The sequence below is a fragment of the Buteo buteo genome, chromosome 1 (assembly GCF_964188355.1).
Source record: "Buteo buteo chromosome 1, bButBut1.hap1.1, whole genome shotgun sequence".
NCBI classification, from domain to species: domain Eukaryota; kingdom Metazoa; phylum Chordata; class Aves; order Accipitriformes; family Accipitridae; genus Buteo; species Buteo buteo.
This window is the reverse complement of record NC_134171.1, coordinates 20,287,894-20,312,510: the sequence shown is the minus strand read 5'-3', so window position 1 is coordinate 20,312,510 and position 24,617 is coordinate 20,287,894. Positions and strand designations below refer to the sequence as shown.

At 39.4% G+C, this 24,617-nt stretch overlaps 1 protein-coding gene across 3 annotated transcripts in view; it reads left to right on the top strand.

Moving 5' to 3' along the window:
* Positions 1-24,617, top strand: part of CCDC149 (coiled-coil domain containing 149) — a 55,031-nt gene that overhangs the window by 6,108 nt on the left and 24,306 nt on the right. For all 3 annotated transcript variants that reach the window (XM_075023925.1, XM_075023916.1, XM_075023906.1), the window contains exons 2-6: positions 4,571-4,732; positions 5,271-5,309; positions 16,419-16,526; positions 22,041-22,157; positions 23,618-23,790. In XM_075023925.1, coding sequence (XP_074880026.1) covers positions 4,571-4,732; positions 5,271-5,309; positions 16,419-16,526; positions 22,041-22,157; positions 23,618-23,790 — 599 coding nt within the window. The remainder of the gene's footprint in view (positions 1-4,570; positions 4,733-5,270; positions 5,310-16,418; positions 16,527-22,040; positions 22,158-23,617; positions 23,791-24,617) is intronic.

Genomic DNA, 24,617 nt, shown 5'->3' with positions numbered 1-24,617 from the left:
TGAGATCTATCCAGATTTGTCACTAAAAATAGCAATGGACAAATAGTAAGTGTTCAATGTAGAGGGTCACCTTGGAGCAGTTACACTCTCCTGTAATGTCAGTCTCTTTTTACTCAATTTTACTAAAGTAGTTATCTGGCTGTAAAGCAGTTCAGGCAGTAATGTAGGATGTCATATATATTCCTTTAATTATTATGATCTTCCTTGTAGCAATTATAATTTGCTTTATTGCAGATAACAGTGAATTGGTAGATAAAAGTCACTAGACAGATATGAAAAGTTGTACGTTGTAGCTTTTAAATTGAAAGCATAGCAGCTGGTTCTTGGTTACTTTGTTTTTTAAACTCAAAGATTATTTTGGAACATCAATTAAAAAGAAACAAAAGACAATAAGAATTTTTTGTAGTAACTATAGTGCATAACAGAATTCACTTCTTTGTCTCACTGATAGACTGTGTGTGAGACGCGGGCTTTCCTTCAATTGCAGAGGAAGAAATCTCTATATGAATGCCAGAAGCATCTATTGAATGCTTTTTCTCAGACTATATGAGAAAATTTTCCTTATTGCTTGCATTGCTCTAAAAAGACTGTTAAAGTCCTATGTTCCTTTGACAGCATACCAATTTTGCTGCACTTATTTGTCCATATATGGGAAATTGTTGGTGGGATTCAGTTGTTTCCCTGAGTAGAATCATTTCTGGTGTACAGTTGTTAGGTCAGTTTATGGCTGTTATTAGTACTTTTTTTTTTTTTAACATTCAGAAGCATATATATTGAATAACCTCTTTGAGGTCTGTCTTTGTATAATTTGTTTTTCCTTCAAAAATGGTAATGCGAATTGGAAACATAGCTCCTTTGGATAATCAAAATCCACAAAAAATGCTGTGGCTTTATTGTTTCTTGTACCATAAGCCCATGGAAACAAATTACTGTATATTATTACTATTTTTATCCCATTTATTTGGGAAAGTCAATATATGCAAAAGGCAAAAATAGCCTCAACAAGTCTTCTAGGTGGTCATTTTTATAGTGAAATCCAAACAGTACATTGATGAGAGATGCCAACCCTTTCCTTCTGTATGGCACATCATCAGTATATAATTCATCAAGTTAAAATACACTTTAAACAAGGAGGAGATCATTATTCTTTCTCATTTAGACCCTGAACACAACAGTCCCCACAATCTGTTTATGGTTCATTATCCTCAACCTAATAGATAATGGAGAATTCCCTTGCCCCCACCAGTGCTGCTGTGAAAGGTGAAGCCTTCTTTTATGCTTTGAGCGTGTCCTTTGTGGAGAGCTGTGACTCATGGCAGAAGCAAGATGTGTTTAGCACTTGTGATGGGTTGACCCTGGCTGGACGCCAGGTGCCCACCAAAGCCGTTCTATCGCTCCCCCATCCTCAGCTGGACAGGGGAGAGAAAAATATAGCAAAAAGCTTGTGGGTTGAGATAAGGACAGGAGAGATCATTCACCGATTACCGTCACGGGCAAAACAGACTCAGTTTGGGGAAAATTAACTCAATTTATTACAAATCAACCAGAGTAAGGTAATGAGAAATAAAACCAAATCTCAGAACACCTTCCCTCCACCCCTCCCTTCTTCCCGGACACAACTTCACTCCCGGATTTCTCTGCCAACCCCCCCAGCGGCACAGGGGGACGGGGATGGGGGTTTACAGTCATCACACGATATTTTCTGCCGCTTCATCCTCCTCAGGGGGAGGATTCCTCACACTCTTCCCCTGCTCCAGTGTGGGGTCCCACCCACGGGAGACAGTCCTCCACAAACTTCTCCAACGTGGGTCCTTCCCACGGGCTGCAGTTCTTCACGAACTGCTCCAGCATGGGTCCCTTCCACGGCGTGCAGCCCTTCAGGCACAGACCGCTCCAGCGTGGGTCCCCCACGGGGTCACAAGTCCTGCCAGAAAACCTGCTCCAGCGTGGGCTCCTCTCTCCACAGATCCGCAGGTCCTGCCAGGATCCTGCTCCAGCCCGGGCTTCCCACAGGGTCACAGCCTCCTTCGGGAACCCACCTGCTCCGGCGTGGGGTCCTCCACGGGCTGCAGGTGGAGATCTGCTCCACCGTGGACCTCCCTGGGCTGCAGGGGGACAGCCTGCCTCACCAGGGTCTTCACCACGGGCTGCAGGGGAATCTCTGCTCCGGCGCCTGGAGCATCTCCTCCCCCTCCTGCTTCACTGACCTGGGGGTCTGCAGGGCTGTTTCTCTTACATGTTCTCACTCCTCTCTCCGGCTGCCGTTTTCCATCTGTCCCAACTCTTTTTTCCCTTCTTAGATATGTTATCCCAGAGGCGTTACCACTATCGCTGATGGGCTCGGCCTTGGCCGGCGGCGGGTCCGTCTTAGAGCCGGCTGGTATGGGCTTTCTCAAACACAGGGGAAGCTTCCAGCAGCTTCTTACAGAAGCCACCCCTGTAACCCCCCCCCACTACCAAAACCTTGCCGCACAAAGCCAATACAGCACTAGGTCTGTATTTCCTGCGTGATCAAGTAATATTTTTTATAGTCTTATCCACATGCTCCAGTTAGCTTCCCACCCTTTCATACACTGTTTCGTATACCAGCACTCATGGCAAGGCTCAGAGGCACCCACTGGTGATGTGGGTGTCCTAAGGCACAATGTTTAGCTTTGCTCCCCTCCCACTGTGTACTTTGTGTAGGCTGTTCGGCTCCACATAGGCGTTGGCTGGACGGGCCAGATCCGTTCTTCCTGCTGGTTAAAGGAACAGGACAGGCTACTTGGTTCAGGGGTTTGTGCTGTTGGGTTTTTTTGAAGTGATTGTGAGGTTTGCTTTTACTCATTTTTATTCGCATTCCTGTATCAGATTGTTAGTATTTAAAAACAATTTAGTGAAGGCATATTTTAGAATTGACTGACTTGAGATGAAACTGAAAAAAAGGAGAGTGATTGTGAGAGGAATATATTTCACTGTAAGGGAAGGAATTATTTTATCAAGTTTGAAGCAGTTTACCATGTCACTATAATCACTTGCTGACAATATTAAAGTTTAGCTTCTGATACCTTTCAGTGCTTTATCAGGGGACTTGACATTTGTGTAAGGTATCAGTAAGGACATAAGTACATAGGTTCGCTTGCCTTTGTTGATGCCAAGGCATCATAATCCAGAAAATTTATGGCAGGATTTCAACTTCAGTATTGCCAGAAATAAAATTAATCCAAGGTGGAAGTGTCCTTTTTGAGAGTTCAAATCCTTCTCGGAATTGCTTTTCTTATTCCCTTCCTGCTTTTTTGCAACTAAGCGTTTACCATTTCTGGAAAACGTTAGCCGTACTAATATACCAAACTTACTTTTCCCTTTCTCATTGACTTGAAATTAAGGTTAACAAAGTCAATTCCAAGCAAGTAGTACATACAAGTAATGATTTTTGTCCCAAAGAACAGCACTGACTTGAACAGTATGGAAGTGCTGATGCTCTTGCTTTGTGCAGGAGCCCACAATGACAAAGTATTCTTGTCAGAGTATATAATGAAACTATAAATTGTTTTCATGACTGCTGTGATACTTGGTCTCTTGCAGAGCACATTCAGAAAGTATTTAGTGCCATGTCTTATGTGAGTAATATCAGAAATAGAAATATATGCTTTAGCATGAGGAGTGTCAAGTGATGGTTGAGAAGAATCTGCTGATGGAACGCGTTAAGTGAAAAAAGTTGCCTAAAACTTCTGATAGGTAACATTCAGCCACTGCAGGAAAGGATGACATACATGTTACTCTCTCTTCCTTTCAGTGGGGAAAGGCAATGAAGCAGAACAGCTAAGATTTGCAAGTTCTGCTTTGCTTTGTGCGTGAGCCCTACACATAAGAGGCGGTGGCTGGAGGGGAAGGCTCACCTCTGCCTTCCCTCCCCATTCAGGTGTTTGCAGTATTCCTGCATTATTTCCCATTCTTTTGACTCAACAAGCATGTGCATATAGTATCAGAGCTGAATTAGTTTCTTTTACCTGTGCCGATAGGGTATCACACTGTAATAGTTTCAGACTCAAGGTAAATTTTGGTTGCCACTCATGCTATCCATTCTGCTGTAATGTGGTCCTGTTTCACTGTCCAGGTGGGAGGCTGAGCCCAGAGGACATTGCTGGTAGCAGGGAGGAGGAGGAGGAGGGAAGGGGGAATGAGGTGGGAAATGCTGGTTGCTAACTGAGAGCTGGGTATTGTGGACACAAGTAGAAAAGGGAGTTTGCAAAGGCTTCTTCCTTCCAGCAGCCTTCCCAGGGCTGCAGGTCAAATTGTGAGGTTCCTCACACTATTGCATATGAGGAAGAAGAGGAGAAACTTGAATTGCCGATTTTTTCTAACTCACGGTGGTCAGGTGAGCGTGTGGCCTTACAAATGGATTTCAGGCTTCTGATACAACAGATTTCTTTCCCGTCATTGTTATTAATAAGTTAAGACGACTTGTGGCAGACTTTGATGTCATGCAGTCCTCCTCCATCTTTTTGGAGAAAAACTTCAGCCTCTTGAATCCAGTACTGGCTGTGGTAGAAATGGCTTGTTAAAATTACGGTTTTTTTCTCTTCTGCAGTATCTGGTGTGCAAAAGGAAGCTCGAAAGTAAAAAGGAGGCATTGCTAATCCTTTCGAAAGAGCTGGACACCTGTCAACAAGAAAGAGACCAGTACAAGCTTATGGCCAACCAGTTGCGGGAACGACACCAGTCTCTGAAAAAGAAGTATCGGGAGCTGATTGTAGGTTGTTCTTTATGAATACTGTATAACTGGGGGACAAGGATGAACCTCAAAAAAACCTGAAAAGAAGTCCATAATGACTGCTGTAAAAATGTTTAGGTACTTGTTTACAGTAGTCCTGCAGTTGTACAGCCCTGATCATATTATTACTCATTTGTTCTGCTTTGATGAGGTAGTGCCTGTTATATAAGACACAGAAAGACAGTGCGTGCTCTGAGGAAATTAGTTTCAGTCATAATTCCATTTAAAAACTGACTGCAGTATTATTATTCCACAGCAACTTAATGTACCGTTATGAAAAATAATGCAACATAAATTTGTAATGACGTGCTGTTCTAGAAATGTAAACAAATCTTCAGCCATAGACAATTTTTTTAGTTGAAATTAATATTACTGGTATTAATCAAGATGCAGTATTTTGGAAACAATTTTGATAACATTTATTTAAAATACATGTTTTAAAATTTGATCCACAAAGTTAATATAGTTGCTGGCTTCAGAAATAAGTTGCCAGTAAAATACGTCCATTTTTTTGTAGGATGGGGATCCATCCCTTCCGCCTGAAAAGAGGAAACAGGTAGGATTTATTTTTCAGTTGACATTATTTATCTGCTACAGAAGTACTTTGCAAAAGTGTGAATATATTAACTAAGAAATCTGGTAAGAAGCAAGCATTTCTGTCTGTTGAAAAGCTCAGTCTTTAAACTGTGGCTTCTTGTGCTTTTGTCTAAACATGTTTCACTCTGAGATATCTGAACTATCATTAATTAGAATATATGGCTGTTGCTTTTATGTTCACCTGAGACTGAAATTGGTCAGTGTATGGAGACTTGAGATTGTTCTCCTTGTTGTTTATCCTTCTTGTATTGAGTCCTAAAATGGTTTTGTGACAGAACTTCTCATACTTAAAAGCAATCTGGGAATGCATTGTCTGTGTTCCATAATTGTTAATTTATTGTTGTGAGTACTGTTTTCCATTAGGTACTCTCCCAGGTCGCTTGGGCTCTATGAGTTATAAATGGTAAGAACAATGGTAATTGCATTTTATGGTTCCCCTGAAAAACTTTTTGCGTGCTGGCTTTTTTTTTGTTCCCAGAGATCTACGTAGTGTGTCCCTGTTGTGGAGTGTTGGTTGTCACATCTTAGAATTATCTTAATTTTTAGAGAAAAATGGCACCCAAAACACAATGTGTGAGCAGGGAGAGGAGGACAACCCAAAAGAACAAAAACTGTTACTGTAATTGCTAGTCCTGAAGGTCTTTTAAACATGTTTAAAACATGGTTATTGCATTCTCTTAATGGATCAGAAGTTTTATTCATCATCCTTTCCCTGGAAGTTTGCATGTAGTTCTTGCTATTTTCTTAAAATTTTAGGGGCTTAGGGTTTTAGTTGTTTTAAACTAAAGTTTCAGAGGCAATATAATCACTCCTTCAGGCACTTAAACAAATAGCTGCCAAGAAGTCAGTGGCTCAGTGTAGAATCATTTCAGTTCCTCATTATTTAGCATAATTTATTTGAAATTCTGTTATTTCAACAGAGTTCCAATAAAAGTTTATGGCCAGGTATATGTTAGTGCATTCTGACTACTAAAATTGGAGCTCAAAGATATACAATTAAAAGAAAAAAAACCAATGCAGTATTTGGGTCATTACAGAGATAAGTAGGAAGGGAGATTTGTCATCCCATGGATGGTGTTCTAATTGATCTTCCATCTTTCAAAACAAATAAATCTGACACTTGTTTCTAAAAAAACTAGCAAAATTTAGTCTAAATTCAGAAGCTGCGATTATATTAAGTTTGGCAAATCTTACCATAGTAAGTGGCTGGAAAGCCCTTTAATAATCTAGCTAGGAGTCTTTTTTTCTGAGGAAGTTATGTATTTGTGCTAGGTAACAGTGAAAGAAAGAAAATCTTGTTCTCAAATGGGGTCATTTATAGGTCTCCCCCAAGGACAATATATACTTTAGGTTGTACAGTAATAGGCTGTTAGTGTACTTCTGAATTTTCATTTTCCTGAGAAGTGTGTCTGTAGCATACAGGGTGGATAATCTGGAGTAATTAGGGCAACCTTTCTGAAGAAGAGTATAGTTTTGCTTTGAGAAATGCATTAAGAATAATAGAATAAAATTATGAATATTTTCCCATTATTATTGTATGTACATTTCTTAGCATTTTCTCATCTAAGAAAGGGCAAAGTTCTCTGTGCTCTCTTGCACTTTTCCCGTTCTCTTTTTGCCTGGAAGCCTGCTCAGAGAAGTTTGTGACTTCAGTCACATCAGGGACCCTGATCCTATAATGAATTTTGTGTGACACAAAAGTGCATGCTGTTCTCATGGTCAGAAATGAGATGAAAGCATGATGTGTTGAACAACTTGCTATCTGTTACGTTTCTTTACCACAACTGAGAAATTATTGTTGAAATCACAATCTAGACTCTTAAATGTAATAGGTGGGTTGGAATTGCTACTTTCTTCTCCTTCATCTCTTCATTTTTCACCTTTATTATCAATTATGCTTTGTGACTTCTTAAAATTGTGCGTTTTCCACACTGTGCCTTCTCTCCTTGTTCTGCAACACAGAATTTTCGTGTTTTGTTTGGAAGTATCATGTAACCAGGTAATTTCTATCAGCAACCAGTTAATTCAGAATGTGTTTTTGTAAAATTGGTGTTACTTAAAGGTATCTTAACATGCAGGGCTCTGCAGGATTTTCCCTCTCAAGGCTGTGTGTGCAGTGGTACACATCTCTAACATAATCCAAAGATTGGTCCACGTGTATCACCTTCTGCCAACCAACAAAAGCAGGAAATGAGAAACTGTGCTACTGAAATCTCTTTTCCTGCGGTAGGTGTTTTACCATTAGTCTTGTTATCGCAGCCTGTGAACTGTCAGTGCTTCCCTTAACATTCACAATTAAATGGTGCAGTTGAAGGTAGTTTTATAATGTCTTGTGGTGTCAGGTGTAGGGTAATTTTTGGATAAGTCATGGAGGGGTGAAGCGTTTCAGGAGGATAGAAATAATGAAGATTGGATTTTGATGTTAAAATTCACTGGAGATGGTAAACAATAGACACTCCCCATTTTGAAAGGCATTTTAAAATGTTGCTTTGTCTACAGAGCCTCTGTTGTGCATCCTATATGAATAGAAATTCTACCATTCTACAGTGGTGTTTGTTTATATGCATTTGCTGTGATACAAAACATTTTTATAACATTGGCAAATGAATACTGGATATCTGTTAGACAGTGTTGCCATGCTGGGAAACTTGAAGAAAAAAACATAGATGGGATTTCTAGCTGGATTTACACTGACTATTATTTTGGTCTACGTTGCTTAAATTTTCAGTGTGACTTCAGTTTGGGAGAAGCTTTGTTGTTGAGATAACAGATCATTGAATCCTTTGACCTTCTGTATGAAATGGAAGTTCTTTTAATACAAATGAGATCCCTTGATTAAACAAAGGTGAAGTAAAATGCATGCTTAGGAAAATGACTGTGCTGGGCCACAGTCCTAAATACGCTTTGTTTAATTTGATCTCAGGGAGACTACTCAGTTGGAGATAACAGGGCTGTGTGTCAAGAATAAAGCTGCTATGCATGTGTTCACTTGTGAGGGCTTCTATTTGTATTTTAAATCTATGAGGAATCAAATTAAATGGAGCTAAACATCACAGGATCACAGAAGGGTTGAGGCAGGAAGGCAGCTCTTGAGATGAACTAGTCCAATCCCCCTGGTCAAGCAGGGCCACCTAGATCAGGTTTCCCAGGACCCTGTCCAGTCAGGTTTTGAGTATCTGTAAGGATGGAGGATCCACAGCCTCTCTGGACAACCTGTTCCAGCGTTTGACCACTCCCACAGTAGAGATGGGGGAGGGGGTGCTGTTCAGATACCTACAGGTATTGAGGTGGTTGAAGTCCCTCATGTGGACCAGGGCCTGTGAGCATGAAGCTTCTTCCAGTTATGCGAAGAAGGCCTTATCTACTACTTCTTCCTGATCAGGAGGTCTATAGCAGATACCTGATACAACAGCACACATGTTGATCTGCCCACTAATCTTGACGCAGAAGCTCTCAGCTGACTCCTGACCTGTCCCAAGGCAGAGTTCCATGCATTCCAGCTACTCTCTCACATGAAGGGCAACACCCCTTCTCACCTTCCTGCTGTCCTTCCTCAAGAGCCTGTATCCCTCCATCACAGCACTCCAGCTGTGCGAGCTGTCCCGCTGTTTCTGCATGATCCCGGTGAGATTGTAGCCCTGTAACTGCACACAGACTTTGAACTCTTCCCTGTGCTGCATGTGTTAGAGTAGAGACCTCTGAGGGGCATCTAAGTGTGCCAGTTCCGCAGCACAGGCTTGAGAGCTTTCCCCATAAGGCTGTTCTACAGGCATTTCCTTCTTTACATGCCTGTGCTGAAAGGAATTACACTTCAGCTCAGTTGCTTTGTGAATTGCTATGTCCCTTCTCTTGCCATCATCCCAGGCTCTTGGCTTGCCTACCCTATCCCAAGCCTCCTTGTTCTCTCCGCCATAATTTCTAGTTTAAAGCTCTCCTTATGAAGTTGACCAGCCTGTCGGAAAAGATGCTTTTGCGTCATGTAGTCAAGTGGATCTTGTGTCTTCCAAGCAGCTGTTGAGCCTTAGAGAGGGTCCCATGGTCATAGAACCCTCTTTGAGGCTCCTAATAATGAGCCTCATAAAATAATGATGACATAGTCCTAGTATAGAGCACAGCTTGATAGCTACTCTTTTTGCCAAGCAAAAAGTCTCATCAGAGAACCTGTGTGCATCTTTCCTGAAGGTTGTGGTCCCTAACTCTGTTATAGTTATCTGTAGGTGTCCCAAGGTGATTCATTCAAGCCAAGACTCTGACTGCTTCAGCGATCACTGACATCAGAGCAGCATACTACCCACTCACCAAGGTGTTGGTCAGACAGCTTGACTTCTGCCGATGAATAAGTTCACAAGCATGGCATTTGGGGCAAGCAGAACATTAGAAGGACCGGAGGTTCCAGGCAGGAGTATTTTGTGACATACCACAAATGGACCCATTTTGATACCTCCCACTTCCAGCTTCTAGCTTAATGTACTCAGCTGTCACAATTCACTTTTGAAACAAACTTCAGGGATTACGTTATGACTGTTTTTGACATCATCAGAAAAAATGACTAGTGCGACTATTTCTTGTTAATTAATGAATTCAGGAAGTTTTGCTAGTCTTGTGCTCAGGTGCAAAAGCTGCATTCAGAGTTCTATGAGATAAAATCTTCAGATAAAATATACTAGAGGGTAAGCAATCATCTTGTATTTATCTCACAAGGGGGCTGTGAAGATTAATGTGATTTCCTTCTCTCTTCAGAGGATTTGAAGATGAAGAACATTACGCATGTGCCAAACTTAGACCTGCGCGCTTTACTCTGGTTTGTATGTGCATGTGTTTGACTCCCATAGTGTGGAGTAGCAGATGGAAAACAGTGAGATCATTTGCCCTTGCAGTGTATTAGAGAGCAATATTCCTGTGGATTTCAAAATGTGCCTGCTCTGAGACCATAGCTGGTAGAGAGACTTTGGTTTCTGCACACTGAAATTCGCTGTTCTGTTGATAGGAGCAGGTGGCAGTAAGCAAAACCTAGCCACACTAAGAGCTGTGCTTTGTGAAGTGACACTTGTTTCTTCAACACATAGATTCTGCAGTAAACATGAGGCTAGGAGAGAAGAAATGCTGATTCTAATAGATGTGATAGTCCCTCTTTAAAATTTGGAGAGCTGTTCAGACCTGATGTGTACAATGATCTCTCGTCTGGTTGCTGTGTCTTACCTTAATGGAATAGAGAGACACTTGTCCACACCCCTGCACCTGAATACTCTCGATAAATATTCTGTTAATTAGTCACAACACTCAAAATGTTTAAGGGATTTTGATTCTTTTTGTGCATTATCTCAGCAGTTTAAGTTGCCCTCAAGATCTCAAAGCAGCTAAAATATTTCTGGTAAAACAAGCCAATGAAACAATCTTTCCTTCTATCCTAGTATAGTAGTCTTTGTAAAAGTACAAATTAATCATTTCTCTGACTATGTTCATCTGCTGTTAACAAAAACTTGATGCCTATATGAAGTATGGGGGGACCAAAGTACTTTATTGAACCTTCACAATGAAGGAATTTCTGCCAAGTAACTTCTCACGGTACTGGTTGTTCATACTGACACCCTCGGTTGTTGCTTATGATGTATGTTAACAAGTTGCTTTGCAAAAACTGGCCTCATAAAGGAGTCCGTAGCTGATGCTAACCTTATTTGTTTGTCAGCCTTCGGCAAATGCTCTAGGTCTGGCTTGGTGGTGTTTGGTCCTGTACAACACTATACTAAACTAACACACAAAAGACTGGTTGAAAAGGAGAGAAAAAGTATTCATTTTATTTGTCTACTGCTAAAATGGCTTTTTTGGTTCCATTAGGTCTATAAAAATTCCGATTGCTGCGTGTCTTGAAGGTGTGTCAGTGTGAGCAAGTTTCTTGTTTTGCAGAGCCTTGTCAAGTTTTGACTGGTGTGCTTCTGTGGTGGGATTCCTGCCTGGTTCTCAGAGCAGCAGGTACCCACAGGAGGAGAGGATTTTCTTCTCTTGTTTTATGTCAAGTGGCTGCTTGGCAAGACTTTAATTTTTTGCTGTTGTTTTTCTGTGGGGATATATGACCCATATTAAGTGTATTTTGTTTAGTATGCCCGGGACCTATAATTTCAGAAGTCTTCTCTACATGGTTTTTCAACATAAAGAGAAAAATACAATAATTTTTGCTTTTTATCATAAGGAAGCTAGTGCTAGGTGACATCATCAGTTCTTCTGCCTTGGAGTGGAGAGTGATAGTTGGTAAGCAAAGCAGGTTTTTCTGTATTAATTCAGCCATTGCAATCATATGAATGCATTGGAGGAGAAACTGCAATTAAATTTGCTATCAGTCACACCCATCAAGTGTGCTTAATGTTTCATCAAAGTTGGGGGTTTTTTTTCTGTCAGCCCTATAATTCAGTGTTCTTCTTTATTTGAAGGTGTGGCTGAAAGAAAGATAAAAGACTGTAAACTGCAGCATAGAAATGCTTGTTTGTATTTAAAAATATTTTTGAACTGGAAAGGTATGTTGGAACTTTCCCCCTCTTCCCTGTTGCCAAATTACTTTTTCAGGCAGTATCTAAAGGCAGAAAGTCCTTTTTTTAAATTCCTTTTTTTTTTAAAGTGTCAGATAAGATTTATGTGCAAGAGAATTGAGAGCTATATTAAAGACTGTGTTACTATCCATCATTTTTAAAGTGGTGTGAAGAAAAATAACACTGTGTGTATGTGTGGCTAGATTTGCAAAATTGTTAAAGGAGCCAAATTCAAGTATAGTGCATAATGCCAGGGATGTTGGAGTTACTTTTTCTGTCTGTCCGTCTGTCCCACCCCCCCTTCCCCCCCTTCTTCTTGGGTCATTGGTTAGTAGTGAGCAAAGATCTGTTGCTGTCTGACAGGTATTCACTGGCTTATGTTAATAAATATTGATAGGTATTTTCATCAGTAGTTTCAGATGCTCCTCTGTAGCTAAAAGTAAGATACTCTTCCACCTCCTGTCCCAAAAATGTTCTTTCAAATTTTAACAAAGTCTAAGCAGAAAAGGGTGAGGTCTATGATCCCATCCCATTGAATCTTTCACTCTCTGGTCTGTTCTGATTTATGGTGCTTCTTTTCCCCTATGTAATAAAGGTAGGCACTTCCCACTCGGCACTCTCATATTAGTCTTTTCCTCCTTTCTTCCTAGCTTCTGTGGGGATCATTGGCTATGGTTGCGCTTGCTTTTGGTCAGAGGAAAAAAGGAATATGGGGACAGTTTCTTATGTCTAGTACTTTAGTGGGGGTTTGGACTACACTCAAATCGTACTTCACTGAGACGGTGGTCGGTCACTGGAACAGGCTCCCCAGGGAAGTGGACACGGCACCAAGACTGTCAGAGTTGAAGGAGCATCTGGACGACACTCTTAGTCCTCTGGTTTAGTTTTAGGTAGTCCTGCAAGAAGCAGGGAGTTGGACTTGATGATCCTTATGGGTCCCTTCCAACCTGAGTTATTCTATGATACATGCAAGCTTCCTGTGACAGATGGGTGTAAACCAAATAGCTTGTCATGCTGCAGAGGCTCAAGAATACGTGCTGGAAACTGAACATCGCCAGAGGTGCACAGAGCTCTAGAAAGATTGATAATAGGCAGTTAATCAGAGACTTGAATGAAGGACTATCTGTTATTTAGTATTACAAACAGTTGCACTGAGAGAGGGTAGGAGAAACAGTTTTTCCACTGCTGCAGGTTGTTGCAGAGGCAAGACAAGGTGAGGCAACAGAAAGGTATAGACCTCTGCGTCTTTCCCTCCCATTACCCATGGCTCAGAAATCTCTCTTCATCAGTACTTTGGAGTTAGTTTTGAATAGCGCGAGTGAAAGAAGTAAAGTCTCTGACAGTTACAGGAGTCTTTTTAAGGCTTCACATAGAATCAAAAGAAGCTGTTGAAGAAATTGAGTCTAGAGGAGCTGAATTTGGCTAATTTTCAGAGAGTTGTTCTCTGTTGCACAGGTAAATGATACGAGCTTTATTGTCTGCTGAAGTAACTTGTCCTGAATTTCTAAGTGAATTCTGTGTTTGTTCTATGAATATTGAAAAGAAGTTGCCAGGTGGAAAATGAATCGCCTTTCTCCTTGCATAGATTTCTCCTCTTTCTTTAAAAAATACATGTTCACGAAGCCTGTCCTCCATTGTTAGTTTTATCATCTTTCAACCATATGGTATGTTTCCTTATATATGCCAAAGAAATGGTAGCAAGTCCAGGTGTCGTTCAACATATCCTCTTGGCTGGCTCTCTTTAAGCCCAGTAGAGCACTTGTGAAAATCAAATATTTCTCCTTCTATCCACATTTAACAGAGAGCTTTAATGAGGTCTTGCCAAAACCTTTAAAACTCAGAACAATCAAAATCATATGTTGTATGGAACCCCTAAGCCAGGGAAATGAATAATTGCTGGAGACTACTTCTGTGACATAGCTTGGTTGTTCTAGTTTCACAGAAGTATAATAGAAGCTTTGCATTAAGGAGCAAGTCTATACTTAGCTCATTGTAATACTCTTAGCATGCTTAATCGAGGCTGTCTTATTTTGGTGTCTAAAATTCTTCATTTAAAGTTTCTTCCAAAATACCTGTCTTGAGTATAAAGGTTTTTGTCATGTTAAGTCATTTATGTGACTGACAAATAAAATTCAGCATCAGAGAAATGGTTTTAAAGGAAATAAATCTGAGCCAGAAGATTTAGTATAGGCATGGTAATGCCTTTTCTGCAGTTTCTGGGAGCCAGGTTTTGACTACAGACTGCTAGAATCCTGGTGTTGTGGCTGTAAACACTGATTAGTGAGATTGTGTTGAAATTACACGTGCCATTGCAGTGTTAGGAGTTGTTCAAATTCCTCATAAAAAGGGACTTTATAAATAGAAGTGTTTCAGAGAGGTTTGTGCAAATCGTGTTCCTTTTAACTAACTCAGTCTGGTGGTTGGATGGTCTTTATTGAAAGTCAGCTTTCTTAAAAAAAAAAAAAAAAATTGTATCTGAGCAGTAGCCATAGATATTTCTGTTTAAATACAATTTCCTGCAAACATGGGTTCTTTGTTTTCTTTCTTTTGAATAGCCATTAAGAAAGAAGTACCTCTCAAAACCATTGACTGAATGTGTTCTGAAGTGCCTTGATTCATTCAATATATGAATGACTATTACACATTTGTTTAACATAGAAAAAAAATTATGTCAAAGCATACTTGAGGAACTTTTTGCATTGCTTGAATGGTTGCTGTCTTTAAAGTTAGAGGCAGCTTAATTTTGGCCCTATAATTGGCTATTCATGTTTTTTGCTATTACACTCTTTTCCCAAATTCTTTATTTGCAGTCTTCAGGTTTATCAGTAGTTTAAAAAATACTTTACTGTCTTCCAAAACTGTGGGAAACTTACCTTACTTTCTTCTGAACCTTTGATCTCAGAGCACCAGCAGTACAGAAGGTGTAGCAGTGAATTAGGCTTGTTGTTCATCAAGTATGATATATCAGTTTCTCAAGTTATTTTTCCTGTTTAAAAGTTTGAACCTGTTGCTCTTTTAGACCAATTGGAATTTGGAGCCATCTTCTTCATATAGCAGCTACATAAGTTCCAGTTGACAATAGTTTTATAGTCTAATCCTGCAAATGGTCAGATGCATGCATAGCTATATTCATGTTGATATTCATGTTAGTAGTTCTCTTAAATATAAAACAGGACATGTGGAAATAGCAGTTGTTAGTAAATAAGGGGAAAGATTGCAGGAATGGCTATCAGACACCTTGTTCGTTTGATAGTGTATGAGTTTTAAAGATAAAACTCAGAAAAACTTCCTATGAGACTATCAAGTGGTGGTGGGAATGACTGAGTAAAAGAGCAGGACTGAAAGAGAAAGATACCAAATAGAGAAATGGGGGAGCTGAAAGAGAAGCACAGCAAGTAGGGAATCTAAAGCTAAACCTAACATACTGAGAGAGAACTAGGAACAGTCAGTTGATGCATTGGCCTCAAACCCAGGCAGTATGTGTAAGTGTAGCTTAGAAATGCTGACTCATGGGGCTTTACCAAGTCTTGCTTAGAAGATATGAAAATTCCTTTTTCATTTGTTTTTGTACTTTTCTAATTTATGGCAACGGATGACACACCTAGCTGTCCATAGGCAATGTCTTGAAAGGTTGTACTTTAGCCACTATGATTATAACTCTCTTAAAAGAGATGTCATTGGTAGGCTTTTCCTATGCTGGGTCAGCGTTTGTGGATTTGTGAGATATTTTTAGGGTAAAAATATAATAAATTTATCTGTAGTATTTGCTCATTTTCAGATATGGTAGATAGGAAAGAAGGAGATTGCATTATTTTTTGGTTAGTGATCGAGCTGATAGAATTTAATTGTAAAATTATAGACCAGACTGCTCACCCTGCTAACTTAGTAGGTTAATGTGAATGTCAGCTTTTGACCTGGATTATTTGGGGGCGGGGTGTTTGTTTTTAATCTCTAGCTTTCACCTCTATTTTTCTAGAGGTCTACATACTAGCTAACAACACAAGTCAGGTCACGTTTGAAGTTTTGTGCTACTAGATATCCATGGTACAGCTCCGTATAGGGGCAGGGACTCTGGCTGGCATCATCTTTACTGGCTAGGAATCTGCTCTAAACAGTATTAGGGAATATAATTATATCATAATTATTTCTCAGCTGTGCCTTTTGTCTAATTATATGCAAGTTTAAAACTATTATTTTGGCAACTTTGTGCAAATATTATCAAAGTACTCTGCATTTTGCTCTTCCCACCAGCCAGGATGCCAGAACTAGTGTAGATGTTTTCACTTTGTCTTGTTTGGGGTTTGGGCACTGGCACTGTTCTGGGAGTCTGGATGCACACATGCCGTATGTATTTCCTACTATTAAAGATAAAGGAACCCTGATGACTTTTTTTTTTTTGTTATCTCTAATGAAGCATGAAGTCTGGGTACCAACAACAATAAAAGTAAAGGTTGTTGGCAGATGAGGAGTAAGTCTAGGGTTTAAGTCACCACTTACGCTTCTCTCCATAGGCACTAACTTCTGACTGATATTTACTCCTTTTCTAGGCAAATCTTGCTCAGCTACTGAGTGAGGCACAAGATCGAAATAAACATCTTGGAGAAGAGATTAGAGAGCTTCAACAGAGACTGGGAGAAGTACAAGGGGACAATAAGGTATTATAAACTTTTGTTATCAGTAAATGGCATGGAATGTGTAAACTGGGCTGGAGTTTTGCATTTACTTCTTAGGAAAACAAATAAAACAATGGGTTACAGAACTTCTAGAATACTTTGATTACAATAAATCCTCAAACCAGTAGAACAAAAGAAGCTTGTACAGGATACCAGTAAGTGCAGCTTATTATATATTTTTGTATGCTGCTTTTGCTCTGTTGTCCTTAACTATGTATTTTGCACCTAGCCTTGCTTTAATGATCTCAGACTTTCTTTCTTGCTTCCTTTTTTTTAAAAATATATTTTATTAGTGGTATTTCCTCTTAGAAATAAATACAGATAAGCATGTCTTCTTCATCATGTGATAATTTTATTTTTTTTGCAATGAAAATGCAAAATTTTGGTAGATGACAAAACTGGGGGAGACATAATGTTTCCCTTCAAAAATATGGAGCAGTTGATCACAAATATATATCTAGTGAGATTTGTATTAAGCCCTCATCCTATTACCCTTACATAACCAATTTATTTCATTGCTAAATTTAGCAAGTTATATGGAACATTGCTCAAAATCTGCCATTTGGTATTAATCAAACTCCTGTTGTCTCTGTTAATTGAAATATTTAAACTCAAGCCAAATGTGTGTAACATTCACAGCTGGAGTGGTATGCAAAAGTACATTCAGAGATCAAACTAGTGAGAGGTTGAATTTGAGAGTCGAGGTGGTTAACAAAGTAAAAATGAAACAAATAATGAATGATAACTTCCCTCCCTCAACTACAGTTTTAAAGTTACAGGATTTAAAAATGTGAATAAAAATGATGTGGCTTTTAATTACTCAGGTGGGTTTTTTTCTTTCCATTTAAGTTCATTTTATTTTATTTATTTTATTTTAAACATAAGTATATTGTGATAATGCAGTTTTATTTCTTGTCTGTCTTAAAGAACTTGCTTGAAGGTGTGCAGGGAGCTGGGAGAGGGTCAAGTGAGACCTGAATTTGTAGTATGCGTAGCATTCAGTGTAACTTGCTCAAGTCTTCAAAGACCAGCTTTCCCAGTGTTTCTCTTCTTTTGTATGTTATTGTTTGAACTATATTACAGTGTAGAAGACTGTGCCTTGCAGTTCTCCAGTTCTAATATTATGCCATACATCCTTTTCCAAGCCAGTCCTGAACAGATAACAATCGTTTGTAAGTACAAACAGAACACAAAGGTAGTAAAACTACAACATATTTAAATATCAAGGTTATGTACCTATTCTAATTCCTTATAACACTGTGATCTTGGTAACACAGAGCCTACTTCTTTGTGCTTGATCTGGCTTTGTTTATATTTGCCTTTGCGGGTTAACTTGGTATTAGCTGGTCATCTTTGTGACAATCTGTATTCCCAGCATGAATTTAAATTCATGATCCTCATAACGAATGGAAAAACACAAAAAGAGTTATTCTGCCCACCATGCCCCTCTCCAAAAGATGCAAAGTATTGCATCACTAAATAGAGGGAGGAAAGAACTGCATCAGCTAGGGATTAATTTAGACTAGGATTTTCATTTTTGGAACACATTCTTCACTTTCCTGGTAAATGAGAAATAGAGCTTATTTTAGAGTCAGGTTGCTGTTTTCTGAAGTGCCTAAAAAAGCATTGCCATCTCTCTGAGGGATTTAACACTCTCTTCCTGTGTCAGATTTTGCTCCCTCCTAGCTTTGGTGATAAAAGCAGCTTGTTCCTGAAGCCATTCTGTTCTGTTCATCAGTTCTCCTGTACTGGCAGCTGGGTTACTTTAGGCATTGGAGTCCAGATAATGCATAGTATATACAAAAACAAAGAACTATAATAATTTGCTTGTTCTTACGTTTTTCCCCTGTATTCTTCTCTCTGCTTTTTCCAAAGTGAGGGAGGGCATCCTGCCCAGCTGGTCTACGTCAACCTTACTTCTGGCAGGAGATGAACAAACAGCTGCTTTTGCAGCAAGTGAAGCTGCTTATGGATGAACAATTCTGCCTGTGTTTCAGCAGGGGTGACTCATGCAGGCTTTGTCACTGAGTGGCAAGAGCTTTGTAGGACTGAAAAAGAAAAAAAACTCTTTAAATATCACACATTAGCTCTATTGATAAAGAATTGTTTTGATAGCCTGACTTGTTTTTCACCATTTTAGTGTTTGCTACTAGTAAGATGCAGTCACTCAGATTAGCAAGAATACTTTAAACTGGTGACATTTTACTTGTTGAAATAATTTTAAATACGTCATCAGTTAGGCAATAACAAATTACTTGCGTTTGGTTTAACTGGACTAATTTTTTCCTTTAATTTCAGCTAGAATTCTGTTGGCACAAATAAAACTTCTTCAGGCAGTCTCTGGAAGAATTTGTTGCTGCAGTTTGAGAAATACAGCTATAGTTAGACTGCAGCGCTCCAGCAACAGATATCTAAGACTATTTATTTTTATGATTGATCACAATCTCTTATCAGCCCTGACACATGAAAACTACTCTATGTTTGTGATAGTTATTTGTAAATCTCTTTCCTTCCTAACATTCTGGCAGCAATGCTTGGAGAACAATTACTGAAACTTAGAAGAGGATAGTTAGGAAATCTAATTCTGTCTTGTAAAAGGGTGAAAATGGAAAGCATAAGAGAAACTGTAGACTTCTGGAACACTAGATGACTCAGTTGCCTTCACTTGAATTCCTACCCACACAAAGAAATGGTTTTGTAAGCTGTCGAGGGCAGTGCTAAGCGAGAGGAAGATGCGTGGAAAACAATGGCTGCAGTATTACTGACAGTTTGTTATTATAAGGCAGGCAATCGTTCATGCAGCAACAGTGCGAAATGTTAAATGTGGTGCATATGTTTTGGCAGAAATGGGACTTAAGGTAGCAAATTTGCATAGTTCTGGTCCACTTTTTAAGATTTTGCAGGCAATGTGGTGAAGACAATTGCTGTCAGTGTATGTGGCTGAACATGATAGTTTCTGCCTTCCATGAAGAATTTACTGGTTGTGCTTGTTGCCTTTTTCCTTTTGCATGTTTTATAGAGAATCAGGAATGTACAACATTGGTGCAGGCATTGTCTGTGGACTCCTAGCCTGCACAGCAGCTATCACAGTGAAGCCTGTTTGGGGCATTGTGGGGCTGCTACAGAGTTGCTACTTTATAAATAATTATTTTAGCTGACACTGATTAAGAAAAAGCTGTGATATTAATATAAGAAAGACAGTGGCTTGCAGCACTGGATTATTTTGGTTACCAATCTACGGGTTCTTGACAAACAGGAGCTCTCTCTGGTTAGGTGCCATTAATTTAAATCCACTTTGCTGTGGATGCTCAGAATCCTGAGGGGCAGCATTAACCTATTCTCTAGCTGCAAAATGAAGTTGAGCCGTCCTTTCCTCTGTGATTTCTGAATGACAGAAATAAAAATACAGCAGCCAGAGGGCAGGTGTATAAAGTTTATAACAAAGCACTAATATATGAAGTAAACCCTTAACCCTCTGGCATAACACTTAGTGTCTCTTTGGGTCAAAGCATTTTCAAGGAAGAATTTTATAGCAGGTGGTGCTGCCTCATGAGACATTCGCAATGCAGAATTAAAGGACTTGGCCTGTTCTGCCCTGTCAACTCTCTGATTGGCCAACTGTCTGGAAGAAGCACTCTGTCGTTTTATGGATTGGTATTTTACTTTATTTTATGTATGTTTATAATGCCGCTTTTACTGGCTGAATTTGGATTTCTGAAGCATTCGTTTTGTAAGACTTTATACATATTTTTTTTTGCCTCAAAATTAGTAGTAAATAGTTTTCCTTTTACTGGCAGACTGTTTGACCTTGCAAGTTATAATTGCTTGCAGTTATAATTGCATCTTACGCCTCACCCCATCCTGGGCTGGAGGAGAGTTGGTCATAGTGCATAAGTCACAGCTCAGATCCAGTTCTCCGCCTGGTGCCGAGCATTATGCAGAAGTTTTGCTCTACTGCAGGCGTTGGAGGCATTGGTAAAATGTGATTCCCCTTCCTGTTTCCAGTTTTTTGTGAGCAAGATTGAGTCCTCAAAATGTTATCACGTTTGTTTCTTACTGCCTTTCTCAGTAGCGAGAGATTCTAGAAGTTAAATTAATCTAACTGAATTAAATCACGTTACCATACCTTTTGTTCATGAGCCTTTTAGTATTTAAAAAAACCAGTCCCATAGCTATGAAGCCATTCCAGGATTTGCTAGTTGCCTTTTTGACTTACTTGTTTTGATAAAGAAATTAATAGGAATTATATCTCCTAGGATCCATTCAGCCTTACCAACTGTGCAGTGGTTTGTACTTTCCCTGTGGGGATAGGGCAACGTAGTTTGCCAAAACCAGTTACTTTTGGGGGCACAGCTTCCCCTGAACAAGTGAGCTGCTTATCAGAACAAGTTGTACTAGCTTCAGTGACTTGCACTGAACTGGAGCTGAAATAAGTGGGGAGGATGATTTTGGTAGTCTGTCTTGCATCAGCAGGATTTTAATTGGCACATTGCTGCTATGGTGACTGGCATCCCATAAATACCAAAGATAGATTTTAATGTACAATCTTCTACTTCAGAAGATTGATTTTTTTCTAACTCTGCAATATAATGATGTACATTAATTCCTTGGTGCAGAGACACAGGGAAAGTCAGGCTGGTTATTGTGGTGGGTTTCTCTAGTCTCTGTGGAGCTCCTACAAATGAGGCCATGGGGAGGCAACACTTTTGCCTAGTTGTACTCAGTATAAACAACTGTAAATGCTGAATGCCTTATAGACTGTTATTTTAATATGCCATGATTCTTGAAAGGTAGTTGCTTTTTGCTTTGGATATTGAATATAACTCTGTATTAATTCAAGTCAGACTGTTTTCAGCAGTCACAAAGCTCATGAGTTCATCAGCTGTTTAAGCATTTTGGCCAAGTCCTTTTGTTTTTGGCCCATTTTTTTGTTTTTAACATGAATTAACTGAGTGAGTAGATGAAAAAAATAATGCACAAGCAAATGTATTAGCAGCTGTTAATGCAAATTCTGCACTGATGTAGTGCAGTGGGATTTTAAGTGGAATCAGTAAAATGAAGCTGGACAAGCCACTTAGTGCCTTTTTATTCTTAACTAGGAAGAGTTCTCTGCTGCAGAGAATTTTAAGATTTACATATGAAAATGGCTTTCTGAGAATTCTCTAGTTTTAGTCTGGCCAGAATTAGTTCCTGAGACTGCTAAAAAAAACATTGACCATGTGTCTGTATTTACTAGTCTTTCATAATTTGCATATTCTGGTGACTATTGTTGCAGGTCTAATTCAGCTCCTGTTGATGCTTTGAGTGTTTGACTGGAATTTTTCACTGAGAACAGGATTGAGCCCTCAGCTCAGAAAATTCCCTCTGGTTTAAATAATACCAGCTGTTTGGCCTGAAAGATGAAATCTATGACAGCTTTACTCTTTCTAATGCAGATGTACTCTGATGCTACAGCCTGTGTTCTCTTGCTTACCGAATCTGATTTTGTAATCACAGCTCCTTCGAATGACAATAGCAAAGCAAAGACTTGGAGATGATGAAGTTGGGGCTCGCCACTTTGCAGCACATGAACGGGAGGACCTTGTTCAACAATTGGAGACGGCTCGAGAGCAAGTAATAACTAAATGGGCATATACTGTCATGCTTTACAGAGCTAGTGCAGTAGCAAGTGAATGATGGCTTCTGTTGTGTTTGGAGGGCTGGTAGCTGATTAACATTGCAAATAGTGGTGAAAGTGTTGGGATTTTTACTGAAATAGTTGTTATTGAGCACTAATTTAAACATGCATATGTGGGTAGAGTGAGTTTCCTAATCTCAGGAATTCCTTCTCTAGATTACTGTTTCTCCTCTTTTTATAATGTGAAGCAACAACTTGTGACAATTGAATATTGTCAATGAAAGAGACTCCTCAGTGAAAGCTGTTAAAAGTATTCAACACTATATGAGGTGGCTGATGCATCTCCTAAAGATATTCTCTGAATCAAATTTTCTGTAGAAGTGTTGTTAGTCTTCTATTCCTTCTGCCCCTTAGCTATTTCTTCCTATCTTTTGAAAAATTCTTGCATCAGACCTCTTTTGCCTACCTCAAGTCTGTATTAATACTATGTACCATGCAGCATCCAATTCATCTACATGGCTTTCTGGACAATTTTGGGGGTTTACGTTCTCTGTTCTTCCCACACTCATTCATACCAATGTCAGTTCCCCCCTGAATGAGCTGTTCTGTGATCCAGGAGGAGGTGCATATTTCTTGAGTTTCAATCTCCTCTCAAGTGCAGGCTACTTTAGCTTACCAGAAAGACTGTTGACTGCACTTGGTCTTCTTCCAACGTGATTCTCTCTGGTATCTCTGTTCCCAAGCTTGCACTCTTTCTGTATATCACCTGGCCTCTTTTTACGTAGTCATTTGTTGTCCCTCCTGGCTTATCAGTGTTTTCTGAGGTGCCAGTGGAGACTCCTCAACTCATTGCAGACTTTTCTCATGCTCTCTGTTTCCTCTCCTTGGAAGTTTGAAGTTCTTTGTCCTTGAGTATCTTTCATACTGGACTCCTTCACCCTTTTGCTTAATAGCAAAGTTTACCCTGTCAGCTCCATGCTGGCTTATTTTTTACTTTCCTCAGTTCTTCTTCCTATTCTGTGGAAGTTCATTGCTGAAAGTCCCGTAATTAGTATAAATTCCCCCTTATAGGCTTTTTCTTCATCCTCCAAATTTGCCAGATTTTTATTCAGTTGAGTTCATTCCTGGAGTCCTAGAAATTATATGCTAAAACCATGTTAATATGTTTGTAGCAGAATTATAGTATGGATTAAGGTTTCTTTCACTGTTAGATTTTAGTTGTTTTCCAGAAATTCTGTTAAATAGGTCTAACTGCTGAAGTTACTTAACTTCAAATTAATGAAGTAATACCAAAACAGAGTAAAAGTACCAGGGGTTATGAGCTTTGGAAAGACTTTTGACTTCCCAAAATCAAACCTGTTCAGACATGCAGTGCTTGTTGCTGTTTTCAGTTTGGGTGCTATGTAATCTTTTGTTTAAACTTCAAAATAGTCATACAGCTTTCCTTTCTTCTCAGATCGAGACTCTGAGATATGATCTTCAGGCTGCACTGGATGAGTTACAGGATGTGAAAGAGGAACGCTCTTTTTACCAAGATAAGTCTGACAGACTAAACCAAGAACTTAATCATGTCTTAGGAGGGCATGAAAACCGTATCATCGACGTAGATGCTTTATGTATGGAGAACAGGTGAGTGCATTGCAAACCTTACTGTTTCCCTAGAACAAGCAGTGTATTGCTTTAACAGGAGCATCAGGAAGTCAGTCACAACAAAACTTTAAAGAAAATATATCCAAGAATAAAAGTTAAGATATTTTGGTAATTTGTTTTGTTTGTACTGTAGCTAATTATCAAATAATATTGAGAAAGTTAGGCTGCAGGAAGTTACCAGTGTTTTATTTGGCTACAGAGATGTCAGTGGTATTTCCAAATAGAGCTAATGAGGAAAAGGAAGAGAAGTGCAGACCTTTTTGTTCCCATCACTGTATGGCACCAAAAGCAAGAATATTAAAAATCACTGTCTTCAGAAACTCATCATGAGCTGTAATGGGCTAATCTTGGATTGGAAACAGAGACTTCGAGTACCCTGAGTTAACAGTTTCGGACATAATTCTCACCACAGGGAGAGGTTGTCAACATGGAGTGATTTGCCAACAAAAGTTGCTGGTGAAATCACCCATGCAGATATTCTTGCCACTTCCATGGGAAAAGAATGTGTTTTATGGTCTCTGCTAAGGACAACAGAGAGGAGTCACTGACAGAGCCATAGCAGGTACCTCCCTTAATGTCAACAGTTACCTTAAAGTGAAATAGATCTTGTAAGACACTTTCCATTTACAGAGACTTATGCTTCAGGTAGGAAAGTAATACCAAAGGCATTACTTCCTCCCAGCAACTCCAGGGTTTTTTTCTGTTTTGCGTGGCCTCCAGAGTTCTGTATCAATTTAAGCCCTCTGCTCCCTGACAGCAATATGATTTTTTTTCTCTAGAATAGTTAAATTGTCACAAACCCTAAT